This window comes from Oreochromis niloticus, linkage group LG3 (genome assembly GCF_001858045.2).
Source record: "Oreochromis niloticus isolate F11D_XX linkage group LG3, O_niloticus_UMD_NMBU, whole genome shotgun sequence".
Taxonomy (NCBI): Eukaryota; Metazoa; Chordata; class Actinopteri; order Cichliformes; family Cichlidae; genus Oreochromis; species Oreochromis niloticus.
In genome coordinates, this window is record NC_031967.2 from 47,613,583 (window position 1) to 47,629,561 (window position 15,979).

The following is a 15,979-nucleotide window of genomic DNA, read 5'->3' on the forward strand; positions in this document are numbered from 1 at the left end:
TAGCACCTTTAATAGAAGGCACTACCAATGTTTTTAATAGCTCACAATGATACTGAATCTTTTACAGAAGCCCAAGACAAAAGAGAAGTGCTGAAAAAATTTTATTAGTATCACAGTGGCAGAAGTAAACGGTGAACTCTATGTAAACACAAAGAAACACATTAATGTGATTTGTAATGAAGTATTGTGGCTTCACTTTCTGTTTATTCCTCAGATCAGACACCAGAACAAATATGTCAGACAACAATTCGTCCTCTAACTTTGTCTGCTAGCACTCAAATATTGCACTGGCCATTGTCACCTCCTTCTTTGTCACCAAGATGATGGCTGTAGTTCACCCCATCACCTACCTGGGGCTGAAACAATCAGGTGGGGTCGGGATCAGAAATATCTGCATTGGGTGTGTCTGGTTGTTGTGCTTTGGGTGGGTTGGTCTAGCGGTTTCCTATAACCCCGGTGTTCCATTTATTCCGTATTTCTGTATGATTCTGGTCTCCTTACTTACCGTCTCTTTCTGTAGCTTCTCTGTTCTCTGTGTTCTCGTTCGTCCAGGGCCAGGGGAAATGGGAGGAGACAGGCAGCTGATGAATCGGTCAAAACAAAGAGCTTTCCGAACCCTCACAGCCATAATGGTAGTTCTCTTAATGTCTTTCCTAGTAACGGTTTTTACAATTGTAGCCTGGTCTCAAATATCTATTTTAGACTCTACAGGTTAAAAGGATATAAATATTGTCATGTAGAGACTTTATTGTAAATATTTCATATATGTATTTAAAGACAAAAAAAGAGTTCAAATGGTTAAAAATGTGTTTAAAATCACAATAAATAGAAGTCAATCATAATTTAAGTGTTCATGGAGTTATAAGTTACAAGAAATCCAAAGGTTTGTTATCTAATGTGAAACAAGGAGAACTCTGTATTGCTTCAAGTTGTTTACAAGTTCATTTTGGGTTGTCAATCTTGTATTTTCTTTTATCCCATTGGTTGATGTAAACCTATTGTCCAATCAGATGTAGGGGAGGCGGGATCTAAGTGAGGCGGAAGGAAAAAAAACACTAACTAAGCTAGTAAGAGTCGGCAGCAGCACGTTACTGGAGGAGGTTGTGTATCAGAGCTAATAGTCAAAGGAGAATAGTCAAAACAATAGCCGTGGATGCAGAGTCTACGTTCCTGTTATGGACTGTTTTACCCTGTGATGATGGACCGAGAGGAATTCTCTGGACCCTTCTGCTGTGGATAGGATTTCCGTGTGTTTGTCCCAGTGTGCTCAGCAGCCCGGGTATACCGCTAGTTCCAACCACGTTGCCGAGTGGAGGCCGCATGGTCACCAACCGAGCCTGCCCCTCAGCTTGCCCTCACACTTAGGCCAAAGGATTTGTGAGTAGACCTGAGCACGTGCGTTTTGTTTTTGCTTGTTTATCAAGTGAAGCGGCCATTTGTGTTTTCTGGTCCAACGAGCCCGAGCAACGATCAGGCCTGCAACGGTTTCAGTGAGTTCACAAAGGTTACAAATTTTGAACTGAACTCCATGGGAATATTTTGGATAAATGTGTTGTTTCTAAAACATTGACTGTGAATTGTGAAGAGGAAAGAAACAAACATCCAATTGAATTGTAAGGAAACACTTAAGAACTTCGAATATTGTATTTTTATTTATTTAAATCATATTTTATTTTGACCAAATCTTACAATTTGAATTTAAAGTTTGTGTGTGTCATAATTATTATTTACAGAGTTTATAAGAGATAAGGGTTACTAAAAAGGTAAAAAGGAGGTTTAACATGTTAGATAAATTCATTATTCTTGGTGAAGATTAAACAGAACTCATTATTTTCACTAAGTGGAGGCACCGCCAACATTAAGATTTCTAAGTACTAAGGTTAAAACTGGTTAGTTATTGTTTCTCCTGTTTACCAGTAAAATTAAGTAACGTACCCAGGGCCCCGCTCATAGTACTAACACCACCTTAACCGAGGGTTAATCCTGAGCTACTTGAGTTGGGTGCTACACAATTATTATACAAACCGCAAATCTGCTAAGTAATATACACAGGTGTGCCTTTCTAATGTCTGCATCCTGGGTTTCTCTGCCCATCAGCCTGATTTTGCCTCTGCTGTTTTTACACAGAGCCGGAAAACTCTCATTAGATTAGTAAAGGGTGTGTTTTTTCCAGGGTACAAAACATAAATCAAAACTTAATGTTGTAAATTGCAAAACATTTGTAATCATCTTATTTGCTATCTTTGTAACCTAAGGGGATACACTTAAAGATGTCCATTCACTTTCTTTCTAAGCTCCTTTGTCTACCATGACCTGACTAAGAACCTACACAGAAATACTGTCTTTGTAATCTTTACTTTCTTTTTACTTATATTATGTTGTCATTTGCTGTGTGTCTTTGTTATAATAGTCAAATTTCCCACAAAGGAAAATTTTATTTGAACTCTTCTCAGGAAAAATACAGATCTTTGCAAAATAGTAGGTCCCACTGACCATCATCTGTGCATCTTTTCTCAGATTCTGTTGGATTTTTTATTACACATTCTTGTAGTTTTTCATATAGGTTTTTTTCACCCTGAACCACAGTCGGGGGTGTAACCACATGATCCTATAAAGCTGCAGATTCCTGATATAGGATGTATAACCAAAAGTGTGTAACCAGAAATAGAGAATGTTTTCCTAAGTTGAAACTTGTGCTCAGTGCTGCAACTGACACTTTTCAATTTTTACTTTGAAGGCAAAGAGACACTATTTTGAGTTTCTGGGACACTTGAACAGTTTCACTCTGACTAGGAGTAAGTATATCAGTATGCCATGTTTAATATAGCTGTATTTAAAGTTAATATTTTGTAACAATATGATAATGATCATCTAATGATAATTAATCTAATGACAACACAATTGTTATATCTGTGCTTTAGAATTTTTATATACTGACTTGTGCCTAATAATAATGTTGGTCAATACTTTGCAATATGGTGATAGTGTCCCAATATTTTAATCTTTTAATTAATCTTATCTTGTGCCTGTCACATTTTTTCTTTTTCTGAAGGTAAACATTATGTTTAATTTTTTGGCTTATTACATGGAAAAAAAGTATTGAAATAAATTGTATTAATAACCTGGAGTGGGGGCTGCAAAATGCAAATTTAGCTGTTTCTGCTACATTACATATTTATATTTCCTACAACTAAAAACCTAGGACCACTAAAAACTCTGTATATGATAAATGTTACAATCCTAAATCTACAATGGACACCATGGCTATTCTACACATGAAAATACACAAAAAGTTGAAATGCCATGTGGTCAGTATTTTAAGATGGTAATTTGTCTTTGGTTATATTTTAAGCCCGATGTATGGAAAGGAAACAGAGTTTGTTTACAAACCCAAACCATCTGGTGTATATACACTGATAAATCATTGTATGATTTATGGTATGCATTATAATTTGAAGTTAGACCCGTTCAGCCTGTATACCCATATATAAATTATTTCATTCCTAGTGTAAAACAGTTCTCCTGAAAATTAAATTGAGTTTATATTCAATTCAGTTCAATTAAGTTTTATTTATGTAGTGCCAATAGTTGCCTCAAACCACATCATGCTGTAAGGTAAAGACCCTACAGTAATACAAAAGAAACAAAGAAAACCCAACAGTCAAACAACCCCCAATGAGCAAGCTTGTTGGCGACAGTGGGATGCAAAAACTCCCTTTTAACTGGAAGAAAACTCCAGTAGAACCGGGCTCAGGGAGGGGATGGCTGCTATAGGGTTAGGGGAGGAAGACAGGACAAAGACACGCTGTGGAGGAGAGCCAGAAAGTAATAATAACTAATAATTAAATAAAGACACATAGAGAGTGAAAAAGTCAGTGAAGAAGAAACACTCAAAGCAGCCAACACCTATTGGAGGGAAGGTACTAAGAGAGCTATATTCTTTATCAAAAAGGAAAGTTTTAAGCTGAATCTTAAAAAGTAGAGGCATTGTCTGACTCCTAAAATCCAACTGGAAGCTGATTCAGCAAAAGAGAGGCAGGAAAGCTGAAGGCTCTGCCTCCTATTCTACTTGTAAATACTCTAGGAGCCACATAGTCACAAAGCAAAGAGCTCTAATAGGGTGATATGGTACTATAAGGTTATTATGATAAGATGGGGCCTGATTACACAGGACTTTGTATGTGAGGAGCAGGATTTTAAATTTGATTCTGCATTTGAAAGGAAAAAATGAAGAAAAGCCAAAACAGGAGAAATATGCTCTCTCTTTCTAGCCCCTGTCAGGACTCTTGCTGCAGCATTTTGGATTAACTGGAGCAGGGAGTTTTTAGGACATCCTGAATAAAGAATTACAGTAGTCCAGCCTGGAAGTAATAAATGCACAAACTAGTTTTTCAGCATCACTCTGAGACAGGATATTTCTAATTTCAGAGATGTTGAGCAAATGGAAAAAAGCAGTCTTACATATTTGTTTAATATGATGTTCAAGCTTTATGGAGGGCTTTCTTATTAAGCAGCAAACTATTTTTCCAGGCTAAAAGATGATCTTCTAAATTAGTGAGATGTCATTTCCTCTCCAGCTTATGAGTTATCTGCTTTAGGGTGTGTGTTTGAGAGTCAAACCAGGGATTCAAGTACTTTTGATTTGAGGCTTTGCTTTTCAGATGAGTTACAACATCCAGGATCATATGCAGTGAAGAAAAATATAACTGCTGTGTAATGTTCAGTTTCTATGCCATATATCAGAACTCTAGATTGGCACATAGAACTCTAGAATCCAACTCCAGATCTGCTATAGATCTAGAGTGTGATTAAAGTGGTGGTTGGGTTCTTTTGCATTTTGAGAGAAGCCATTTGACCAGTCTACTAACAGATGAAATCAACCACATTAATTATTTTACCTGAAATGAGCACTAAATCAGATAAAAAGCCTGAGAAATTAGACAGAAACTCTGACTAAAGCCCAGGTTGTCACGATCCTGGGTCTTATGACCCAGTGTTTTGAGTTTTAGTTCATTTTGATGTTTACAGTATGTTTAAGCTCATTAGGTCTCCTATGTTCATTTGCTTATTAGTTCCCCCTTATGTTTTCAACCCCTGTGAAGTCTCCATTGCCCTTCATGTGTTTCATGTCTGAGAGTCTTATGTTGTCAAGTTCATGTTGTCATGTCTGCGTCTCATTGTTTCCTGTTTTATTTTGAAGGGGTCCTGTGTTCCTGTGTTGAATGTTTTTAGTTTTACTCTCCTCTTGTAACGTCATTATGTTCATGTGTGTCAGCTGTTCCCCCATGTGTTTTCATTTTCCTTCATTATCCTCCTGTGTGTATTTAGTCCGTGTGTCTTCAGTCATTCCTTTTCAGGTCGTCTGCTCATCCACGTCACAACTTCAGGTATCCATGTCAGTTCACCATGTTTAAGGTTTTTTCATGTTTAGTTTTAGTTCACCCAGTTTAGGTTATTGTTTAGTTTCACCTATGCCTTTTGTTTGTACCTTGTTTCCTAGCCTCAATAAACAGCTTATTTTTTGTTAAATCCACGTCACGTTCAGTTTTTGGTCTGCGTTTGAGTCCCCTCTTGCAAACACATACGGTCTGCCTCAGCCAGACTGTGACACAGGTGGACGATAGATAACAAAAAATAGAACTCAGTGCTAACCACAATAGGGTACACAGATGTTCTGTGGTAACAGTGTTGTGAGCTTGTATACCATCACTTAAAAATATAGAAAATTGATGAGAAATCTGAGACTAAGGATGGAAAATGCTTTATAAATGCAGAAGTAAGCATTAACTAATACTGTACTAATGGTTAATAGTGTGTCGCAAAAATGACTGATTACCAATGGCAGCAACAAATCTCGGCTCCTGGTCCCTACTATGATTATGGATCACAGTGATGTCTGCAAACATCATAGTCCATACAGACTCCTGCATCACACTTTACTACTGTCTCACTGTCCTTGTATATGTCCTGTACGACCCTCACATACTTCTGTTACTCATGACTTTTTTATCTAGTACCAATGTTCCTCTCTTGGCCCATTATCATATACATTCTCTAGTTCCACTACGGGACAGTCCAACTCCTTGTGACCGTCTTTATCAACCCAGAAATCATTGCATCTAAAGTGCTCTTTCTTGGCATGAAGACATACTGCTGCTTTCTGATTGTCACCACTGTTCTTAATTTAGCTTCTCTTTCCCATAGCTTGAGTTTATGGCTCATGAACTTTATCCTGCTATAGTTATAGCACTTCCTGATTCACAATTTTCCATCATCTATTTTTTTTCTCTGTCATTTTCTTTATTCATTTCTTTATTTAATGTATGTTTCTTTGTTGTTCCTGTGTTTCTTGTTTTTCTCTTTCAACTCCTTCCTGAACTCTACACATTCTTTCTTCTTTAACTTCCACCGTTTAAACCTTTACCTTCACTCATTTCCTCTTCTAACATCCAATGCTGCCTAGCTACAGTCTCCCTGACACCATCTCCTTGCAGTCTCCTATCTTCTGCATATGATGTAGTTCTCAAGTTCCTGTTCCTTTCAACGACATGCACATTGAATTGTGCTCCAGTCACCACTTGTCAGCCCTCAGGAGACTGCAACTTTATCCAACTTACTGCAGAATTCCTCTTTTTCTTCTGACATCCAATCTGTGAGACATGCTGACATCATTCAACATCACCCTCATGATTTTGTCTGACAAGTACTAAAACAGAGCTTTTCCATATTTGCTAATGGTAAACTCTTAGTCAAAGAAATAATCAAAATATGTCTGATTAATATGTTAAATGAGATATGTAGTTTGAGCAGTAAGAATTACTGTTATTGTTGTTGTAATTGTTATTACTGTCTGACTTTTGTATGAGTGGACAGAATCCAGCTTTAACCTTGGCAGATTTGTATGTGGAAAAAATAAGAAGTGTGTCACCAACCCATAATTGTATATGATTTAGAACGAGAGAAATAGTATTATAGTTAAACACAGAAGGCTTAATACTGAGTAGTATAATTAGGTATAAGTTTAACCAATATACAGAAAAAGAAAACAGAATAAAAAATTTCAATAACACTAAAAGTGTGTTTCAGTAAAAGTTTTTTTCTTCTTTTTCTCCAATGTCTGGGGCTCTGTAATATATTGTTAGCCCTGCCCAGAAATTTGCAGGTTACACATTTAAATATGCTCGCATTGAAAGAAAGGTAATTTCAGTTTCCCCAATTTTTTCTCTCCAGCTAATCCCTCTAAAAGAAGGGATTTGACGAGCCTATTTCCATAGGCTTAAATGAGACAGTAACCGACAGGGGTCATAAAACACAATGCAATTGATTTATTAAGAATTCACCAATGTCTGAAATGATTTTAACTAACAAACAAAAATAAAACAAACAAAAAAAGAAAAAAAAATTCCACTATTCGTGCACTCTAATAAACATTGAGCACAGCTTTAAATGAATAATTATTTGTGGTCTTTATTGGTAAATTGTGCTGCAGGTGTGTAATATAGGATTATGTTATTACCATTCAACATCAAGCCATCAAAAAGCAACAGAAGCCACGAGTCTGATTTAGATTAGAGCTGTATGGTGGAAAAAGCCACCACAGTGAAAATTAATCAACAACAATTAGCGCTGTAGGAAAACTTTTAGAAACAGCTTCTTTTTGACTTTTGCCACAGTAATTGTCAAATAAAATACCCTATAACTAAATGGATATATATTGCTTCAGTAAAACTGTTTAGCCTGGAGTACATATTTGACACTTCAGAACTCATTTCTATGTTGATTTTTAGCCGACTCCTTGTGTGCAGCGTTGTTGATGTTTGTAGCTGCTCTAACAGCTGATTTCATAGCTGTCTCAATCCAAGCATGAGGGAAAGCTGTGTGCTCCCCAGCAAAGTGGACCCTGCCTTCACTTCTGAAGAGCTCCTTCGATGACTCTATGTGTTGGTACGGCGAGAAGAGAGCAAAGGCACCCAAGCTGTATGGATCAGTGCCCCACCTTTTCACCACCACCCCAATGCAGAGGTCCCACACCTGCTCACCATGAATCTGTGCTAAATCTCTCAATGCTAGCTCTTTAAGGTCTTCATCGGTCGCACCTTGTAAAAATCGGGCGTCATCAGACCAGGTGTAGGAAGCCAAGAGCACACCGATGGTTTTATTTTTTGGGAAAGTGTGGCTTGGGTAGTAGATGTAACGAGAGGGCCGGTCTGTGATACTCTTTCCTCCTTGGATGCCATCTTCCGCCCAGAACTTCCTCTTGAAGGTGAGAATGATTTTAGTGGAGCTTTCATAGTGGACAGCCCGCAATGCCTCCATTTTCTGGATGGAGAGAGGTGGGTTGAAATCCAGGAAGAGGGCAGCTTTGGCTGTGGTTGTTACTAAGACGGCATCAGCAGAAATGTCTGTCAAAGATGACTCATCATTTGTTTTATATGACACGGTTACACCCTTATGTGACTGGCTGATACGTTTGACTCTGGAGTTGAAGAGGATGGGGGCATCAAGGACGGAGAGAAAAGCTTTGGGGAGGAGATCTGTCCCACCAGTTATTTCATCATACCTTAAAAAAAAATAGAACAAAAAAATAAAAACACATTTGTGAATGTCATACAGCCTGAGCCTTTGTATAGAATCACATCTATTGGCCTTCTACACCATGTAGTGGTGATTGCAAACTATTGCACTTAAGTGAGCCAGTAGTAAACATTCAGGAATGGAGCAAATGAGTCTTTGCTGACAACTTGGATGCTTGTCAGAAAGCTTAAGTGTTCCTCTACATCATATTTACCATCATATTTCCCCCATTCATTTCTTAATTTAAGTTAACCTATTTATATTTGGTTTTATAGAAATAGTATTTTGTGACTGATAACTCACAGAGAAATGGTTCTAACCTCATTTATGTTTTCCACTTCATTCCTGTTCAGTTTCAAAAGTTAGACATACAGCAAACAGTTTGGTTCTGTTGTTATAATGTTAGACTAACCAAGGAGCTCCTGTAAGTATTCAGCAGCAATTAAGATAGATTTTTTACATAACAGACCTATGTAATAAAGGCATTATTATAAAACCTTATGTAATCTAACTACAATAGTGAAATTAATTTTCCATTCCCAGTTGTTTACCAACTTTACAACAGAAAATCCAATTAGAACATCATGGTGGCTCAGGATTGTAGAAACAAGAACAAAAATAAGATCTGGCAATTCTTTCTTATCAATGGTCACAACTCCCATCACTTCCTTGTTATTTCTAACAGTCTTACATGGTGCTGTCGCTGATGTCATTCTCAAAGTAGAGCATCTCAGTCAGAGCCAGATGCATGAGGCTCTGTTCATTCAGTAACTCTGCAATCATGATCACTGCCTCTGGACTTAAACCACTTTCTTCTTTTAGATACTCCTGGAAAACAATAGTTTTACATGGTTCTTTATGAAACCAAGCAACTGATATGATTAATACTGTTTAATAAAGAACATAATTGACAAAATTAGATATCACAACAGGCACTATTTTACAAGATGATGCTGTGCTTTACCTTCACTGAATAATGGTCAAATTTCTTAAATGCAGATTTGCAGCCATGGGTCACAACTTCATCTCTCACCTTGAAAAAGAACATACAAGTTATTTCGAGTGGTTCTCTATGCAAAGTCAGCAGTTATTGGTAATACTCGAAATAAAATAAATTTTTTAAATTACAAACAAATGATGATTTTCAGAGAAAATCACTTAGAATCATCCAAAATGTTGTTTACATTAGATGTTTGCATATTTTAAATGTTTACGTTTCCATCCGTCTTTACAAAATCTCATCCAATTCACGGTCCCAGCCAACACTTGAGAGTTGAGGTAGGGGACACTCTTATGTACCCATAATATCTCTATACTGAATTGATTGAATTGATATACCTTTATTAGTCCCACAGGGGGAAATTTCATGTTAAGGCTGCCGACCTATTGCACGCAATGGCGGCGCCATCTTACCCTCCAACCATATATACATTACACAAAAACATCACATGGGGAAGACAGGTCAGAGGGGTATAACAATGGAAAAAGCACCACATGAGGAAAGATAAGGAGAATTAAATACTCCCCCCAGACTGAGCTCCAACAGGGAGATCAGTTTGAGAACAGAAAAAACCACCTCTGCACATAGCACATGAAAAAACTCTTAATACACCAAAGAAACACATGACAAGCAACAGGGGCGGGTAAAGGGTAAGAGACAGCCAGTGTAGACAGTACATCCGGGCCTGCAGCATAAGCGCTGGTCTCCATGATCCACCGTCAGCATCGGAAGGGAATAAGCGTCGAAGGCGTTTGGAGGGGGGATGAGTGTATATCTGCATGTGTATATATGTGTGTGTGTGTGTGTGTGTGTGTGTGCATGTGTGTGTGTGTGTGTCCAGAGTTCAGCTGAGACAGTGTCCTTCGCCCTGCCAGGCTAAGTAAACAGTCCTCCAGCCAACCCAGGTGGCCTTGCATAGAATGGGAAGAACAGTCTAAACACAGTCGTTATCAGGGTGTTGTTGTTCAGCTCCAGCCTTGAGACCGCAGCTGGCGCCGAAGGGGTATCCGAATGAAGTGATGGTGAATTTTTACTTTATTGCGAACAACTCATATGAATTTCAAAGCTGTTCTAAAAGTCCAACACTGGTCTCTCAATCTCCCGTTGGAGAGCCTTTGCTCTTCTCCATGATGTTATCAGATCTACGCTCCGTGATGTTGTCATTCTTGTGCTAAAAGAGCCGATTTCTGAGAACTCACGACCACAGTGAGCTTCTCCAAGATGTGATCCAGTCTGCACTCAGAGATCTTATTCTGAGTATTCACGGCAGCCATGCGTTCTCCAAGATCTTATCCCTGCTGCACTCAATGAGCCCATTTTGAGAAACTCACGCCTCGTCCCATCGTTTCAATCCCAGCGGGCAGCCTTGTGGGGGTTTGAACAGCCGGTTCCGCTTCCTTAATTCTTCGATAAGCCAGGGCCAAGCCAGCTCCGATCAGCAAGAACCCTGTTACCATGGTTCCGAATAGGTAGATATCTTCAGCACTCAGGCTCACCCGAGCCCAGACTTCTCGTTGAGAAAAGGGTGTCAATAGCATTCAGGGACCAGTTGATCAAATCCATAATTCCTCTTTTAGGTTTTAGAGAACAGACTGTGAGAGAGTGTTCCAGGGAAAAGTAATACAAAAAACACGAGACTAGACAAGGACACAAGAGGCTAAGCAGGGAAACTAAGGGAGAGGAGGAGGAGGAGAAAAGTGCGACCGCCTTCGCCAAGAGCAAGAGCAAGAATTAGAGAGATCTTAATTTTAGATCTTATAAAACATGTAATCCCTAAGAACAATAATGTGATACACATGAGGGTTAACTCCCATATAGATTATACTCCTTTTTTTTTTTTTTTACGAAAAAGTCAGTTCTCTTCTGTCACCCACAGAGATTACAAATACAAGAGTCACATGGGGCTATGTGAGCTCTCTTCTTTTTTTCCAATATCTTTCCAATATCTTTCATTATCCATCCATCCGTTCTCTTCCGCTTATCCTTCCCAGGGACGCAGGAGATACTGGAGCCCATTCCAGCTGTCTTAAGGCGAGAGGCAGGGTACACACTGGACAGGTCACCAGTCTGTTGCAGGGCTAACACACAGAGACAGACAAGCATTCACACTCACATTCACACTTATGGGCAATTTAGATTTTTCAGTTAACCTATACCCACAAAGTGCATGTCTTTGGACGGTGGGAAGAAGCCGGAGTACCTGGTGGAATCCACGCAAACACGGGGAGAACATGCAAACTCCACACAGAAAGACCCCGGCCTGATGGTGGAATTGAACTCTTCTTGCTGTGAGGCAACAGTGTTAACCACTGTACCACCGTGCTGCTCTCTTTTATATTGTATATAAACAATTGTGGAAATCAGTAACAAAAAGTATATGATTACATTTTCTGATGATACTGATGTCACTTACAGTGGGTTTGTTATGTGGAGTATACGTGTGCAGAAATTAGTCAGCGCTTCTAGTTTTCAAAAAAACTTGGGGTCCATGGAGTCGATAAATACATCAAGTTACAATTTTATAGGGCAACTGCTGAATCTACTGTACATGGTTTTACTGCGTGGTTTGGCAACTTTTCTCTTAAATGCAAATTCCAAATTAAAAATCTAATTAAATGGCTGGAAAGATAGTTGAGATGCTGTTTCATTTTCTCTGCAGCAGATATCTGAAGAGTTAGTGAAAACAGGGTTTAAAAAATTACATAAATTCCTTCTTGCTCACATACCTTCTGCAAAGCCTGCAGCAGCAGCTGGTCAGCTGACTTTCCCCTCTCACTTTCTGGCAGTTTATAATTCAGGATGTCTGGGTTTGCTGTCACTGCGTACGTCCTCTTCCGAAGTCCATGAACCAAGTAAAAAGTGTTGGGGTCATACATGATAAATGGATTCAGCTTGAGCCCCATTTCTTTGATAAACCAACGGATGATCCTGTTAAAGGAGTAGTAATCCAAATCAAAATACTGATAATAAATCAGAATTAATTAATTCCTTAATCATATTGATCCCACCCTTTGATGGCAACAATGTGGGTAATTCAAACAATGGCTCTTTGAGAGCAAAACTTGAAAATCTTTGACATATTTTCACTCACTTGTGGTTATTTGGTATCCTCATCGGACCCAATTCAGCATACCAGCCATTTTCTTCATCCCTGTAGGTCTCCACCCTTCCTCCCACACGAGGACTAGCTTCTATGATGGTTATCTTAATCAAATAGTTGAAAAAAAAAATTAAGACATTGTGGAAATATAGATTTTTGTTCTTTTCCAAGAAAAATGGCAAGAAAAAGAAATTTTCAAGAAAAAGAAATGATCTAAATTCAGAGAAGAACACTCCTGCACTCAGAAATTAGACACATGTCATGATACAGGCTTGTTGTACATAAGCCATTTTGGACATTTATAACTAATGTACATGAAAGCCAAAAATATGAGAAAGGTTGATGGGTAGTATATTTGTATATGTTCTTCTCTTTAGCCACTTTTGAATTACATTCACTGACTGATCTATGAAGAATGTTTTAAAATGATTGTTTAAAACTACTGAACGTGCTTTTCTTTTATTGATAGAAACATATCATATAATAGTCAAGTCCAAAAGTAAATAATTTGAAAATAGGCCCAAACCAAATGTATGTGATAGGGTTTTCTGCTTGTGAGCAGGCCCTCAAAAATGTATGAATGGAAAATATTTGTATGAACTTTTTATTACATTTGGTGATTTACCATTTGGACCACTGTGAAACAGGTCAACATTTTTACATAATTAAAGAATTTGTATTCATGTTCTCAAAAGAACAGCAGTCAAACAAATTCAAATTCAGATATCCTTCTGCACCCATAGTTCATGCTTAGTGTAGAGTGGACTGCTATTATTATTTTTAGAAAACATAAAGCCTTTTGGCTGGAGATGATTTTCACATAAGAGCGGATTGCAACAAATGACTATAATACTGAAGGCATGAACAGATATACTACATTTTTAAAATCTTGCAAAATTCTTGCCAGCAGATGACAGCACTTGTTTAAAGTTCTGTGTACTGTGTCAAGAAATAAATGTTCCTATTGGAGACAAACCACATAATTAAAGTTGAAATATAAAAATGTTGCATGTACCTTGTGTCCTGCATCTGCATCGAGTAGCTTGGCAGCTGTCAGCCCAGATATCCCAGCCCCAACAATAACAACACGATGAGACTTATTGACATAAGGAAGGCCAGTCTTCACTGTGTCCATGAGCTGGTAATAATCATCATCCTCCAGACATTCAGCCAGCTCATCCTTCAGGCTGGCAACAGCAGCAGTGGGATATAAAGCGAGCAGCAGCACACTGATGGCAACTGAACACATATTGAAGATAAAAAGAGATTTTAAACCTTCCTTTAATATAGGATATTTAAATTTAGGGATGGGGGAGGCTGGAGCCCATCCCAGCTATCATAGGGTGAAAGGCAGGTTACACCCTGGACAGGTTGCCATGCAGGGCTAACATACCTTTACATTCACACCTATGGGCAATTTAGAGTTACCAATTATTTTAACCCCAGTTTAATGCCCCTGGTAACTGTAGGAATACTAGCTGACAGGATCGACGAAGCTTTCGATTCCTCGACTCATGCGTCCAGCTAAGTTTGCCTTTCGCACCCATACTCACCCGTTGATAGATTTGTGGGCTGAAAGGAACTTCCTTGTGACATCTGCTAATTCTTTAAACTGAGATCTTGCAAGTCACCGCTCTAAATGGCACTAGGCTCCCTGACATAACTCACCGAAACCAACCCATAAAACTCACCATGTCTGGTAACCATGTAGCAGATCAGTTTTTTTGTTTTGTTTTTGTTTGATGCTCTGAGCACTCCTCTCGTTCTCTGTTTTCAATGGTTGAGCACACACAATCCCTAAACAGACTGGTCTATGAACTGCATCTCAGGTTGCAGCCTCGGTGATCAAAAAAACTATCTACGTTCAGCCACCCCCTGTGTTTCTACCACTGTAAAGGGCAACCGAATGATCTCCCTGATTTGACCTCAGTTCTGATATCACTGAGGATGTTAGTAAAAACGTAGTGCTTTCCCTTCAGCCACATCATCCCTATGATTGCAGCATAGAATTTCTTCCAGGAGCTCCGTTCCCCTTAAGTCGCCAATATGGCCTCTCCAAAACTGAGCGAGAAGCCATGGAGAAATATATAAAAGACTCTCTAGCTATGCGAATTAAGCCCCACCCCTTTCCAAGATCGAAATATGTAAATTAAACGAAGTGAAAAAAATAAAATCCTTAAAATGTCTTCTCATTTTCAAGAGATATTCCAAAGTTATGGAGTGTTAACAGGTCAGCAATGGTTTAAATTCAGGACACCAAAGTGGTATGCATGTAACAAAATGATAATAATAAAAAAAAACCCTTTTTTTTTTATCCACCTTGATATTTAAATACTGAGAATGATCTGTACTGGCTCATTGCATCAATATGTGAATCGAGCAGTATATGAATCTGACATAATGACGCGTGTAATTTAAAAAGAGTCAGGTGACAAAAGGATTTTTAGTTCTTTAAACCAGATACTCTAAAGGGGCGCTTGGCTTTACATTCTTCTTGTTAGTGTGTGACTTACAGTGGATGCCTTTACGTTTTTATAAAGATTGCTGTCGTACATTGTGGTTAACAAAAATCAAGAGGCATTACTATCTTGGTGTTCAAAAAAATATGTTTATTACATATTACTTTTTAAAACTGTTAATACTGTCCATATGTATATAGTGCTGCAAAGCTGTATTGTACAACTCTATAGTGACAATAAAGGCATTCTATTCTAAAAACTGAATCATGGTCCAACGTCAATTTCTTTATATGGAATCAACTGCTCCAAAGCTCAAATTAATTATACAAAATTTAAAACAAACATTTAAAAATCGAATTACCAAAACTTTACAGGCTTTGAATTTTTAGATTTTTCAAACTTTGTATATAGTATAACAAAAACAAAACCTAAAAACTAAAATCCATTGCACCAAAATTACTCACAGAATTTCCACTTGGCTAATTGTGGATCCATCTCTCATTGCATATTAGTCTTCTTTTTGTCTTTGGAAGCAAGGACAGAAGAAAAAGAAGGAGAATGATACTGAAAAACACAAGCTGGGAACTTGATACAGTACATTTATCTTTTCATCAGCTTCATATTGGTAGATTTGAAAAACATGAAATCACCTTTGTAAATGCAACCCCAAGTATATGCATACAATGACACATATTATATCAGTATAGCCCACATAAATTATATATGCATTAATCCACAATAGTATTTTGATATCAAAATCACTTTCTAAGCTTGCAAATATCTACAAATTACATAAACATGTGAGAATACTTCTCTCAGTCCTTTTTTTATTTATCAACACAGTTC

General features: G+C 38.0%; 1 protein-coding gene across 1 annotated transcript; it reads right to left on the bottom strand.

Annotated features, from left to right (window-relative positions):
* Window positions 1-7,343: 7,343 nt before the first annotated feature.
* Window positions 7,344-15,680, bottom strand: LOC100695605 (L-amino-acid oxidase-like). The gene is made up of 7 exons (XM_019354443.2): window positions 15,598-15,680; window positions 13,690-13,913; window positions 12,666-12,778; window positions 12,301-12,502; window positions 9,539-9,607; window positions 9,266-9,402; window positions 7,344-8,560 (listed from the first exon to the last, which is right to left on the bottom strand). The coding sequence occupies exons 1-7, from the start codon at window positions 15,626-15,628 to the stop codon at window positions 7,759-7,761; spliced, it is 1,578 nt and encodes a 525-aa protein (XP_019209988.1). The 5' UTR covers window positions 15,629-15,680; the 3' UTR covers window positions 7,344-7,758.
* Window positions 15,681-15,979: the final 299 nt, after the last annotated feature.

Excerpts from the sequence above, each read along its gene's own strand:
- LOC100695605 (XM_019354443.2), bottom strand. The coding sequence starts at position 15,628 with ATGGATCCACAATTAGCCAAGTGGAAATTCT. Across the intron at positions 9,608-12,300 it reads TGCTGCAGGCTTTGCAGAAG|GTGAGAGATGAAGTTGTGAC; the intron begins GTATGTGAGCAA and ends TTCTTTTTCAAG. Across the intron at positions 9,403-9,538 it reads TTGACCATTATTCAGTGAAG|GAGTATCTAAAAGAAGAAAG; the intron begins GTAAAGCACAGC and ends ATTGTTTTCCAG.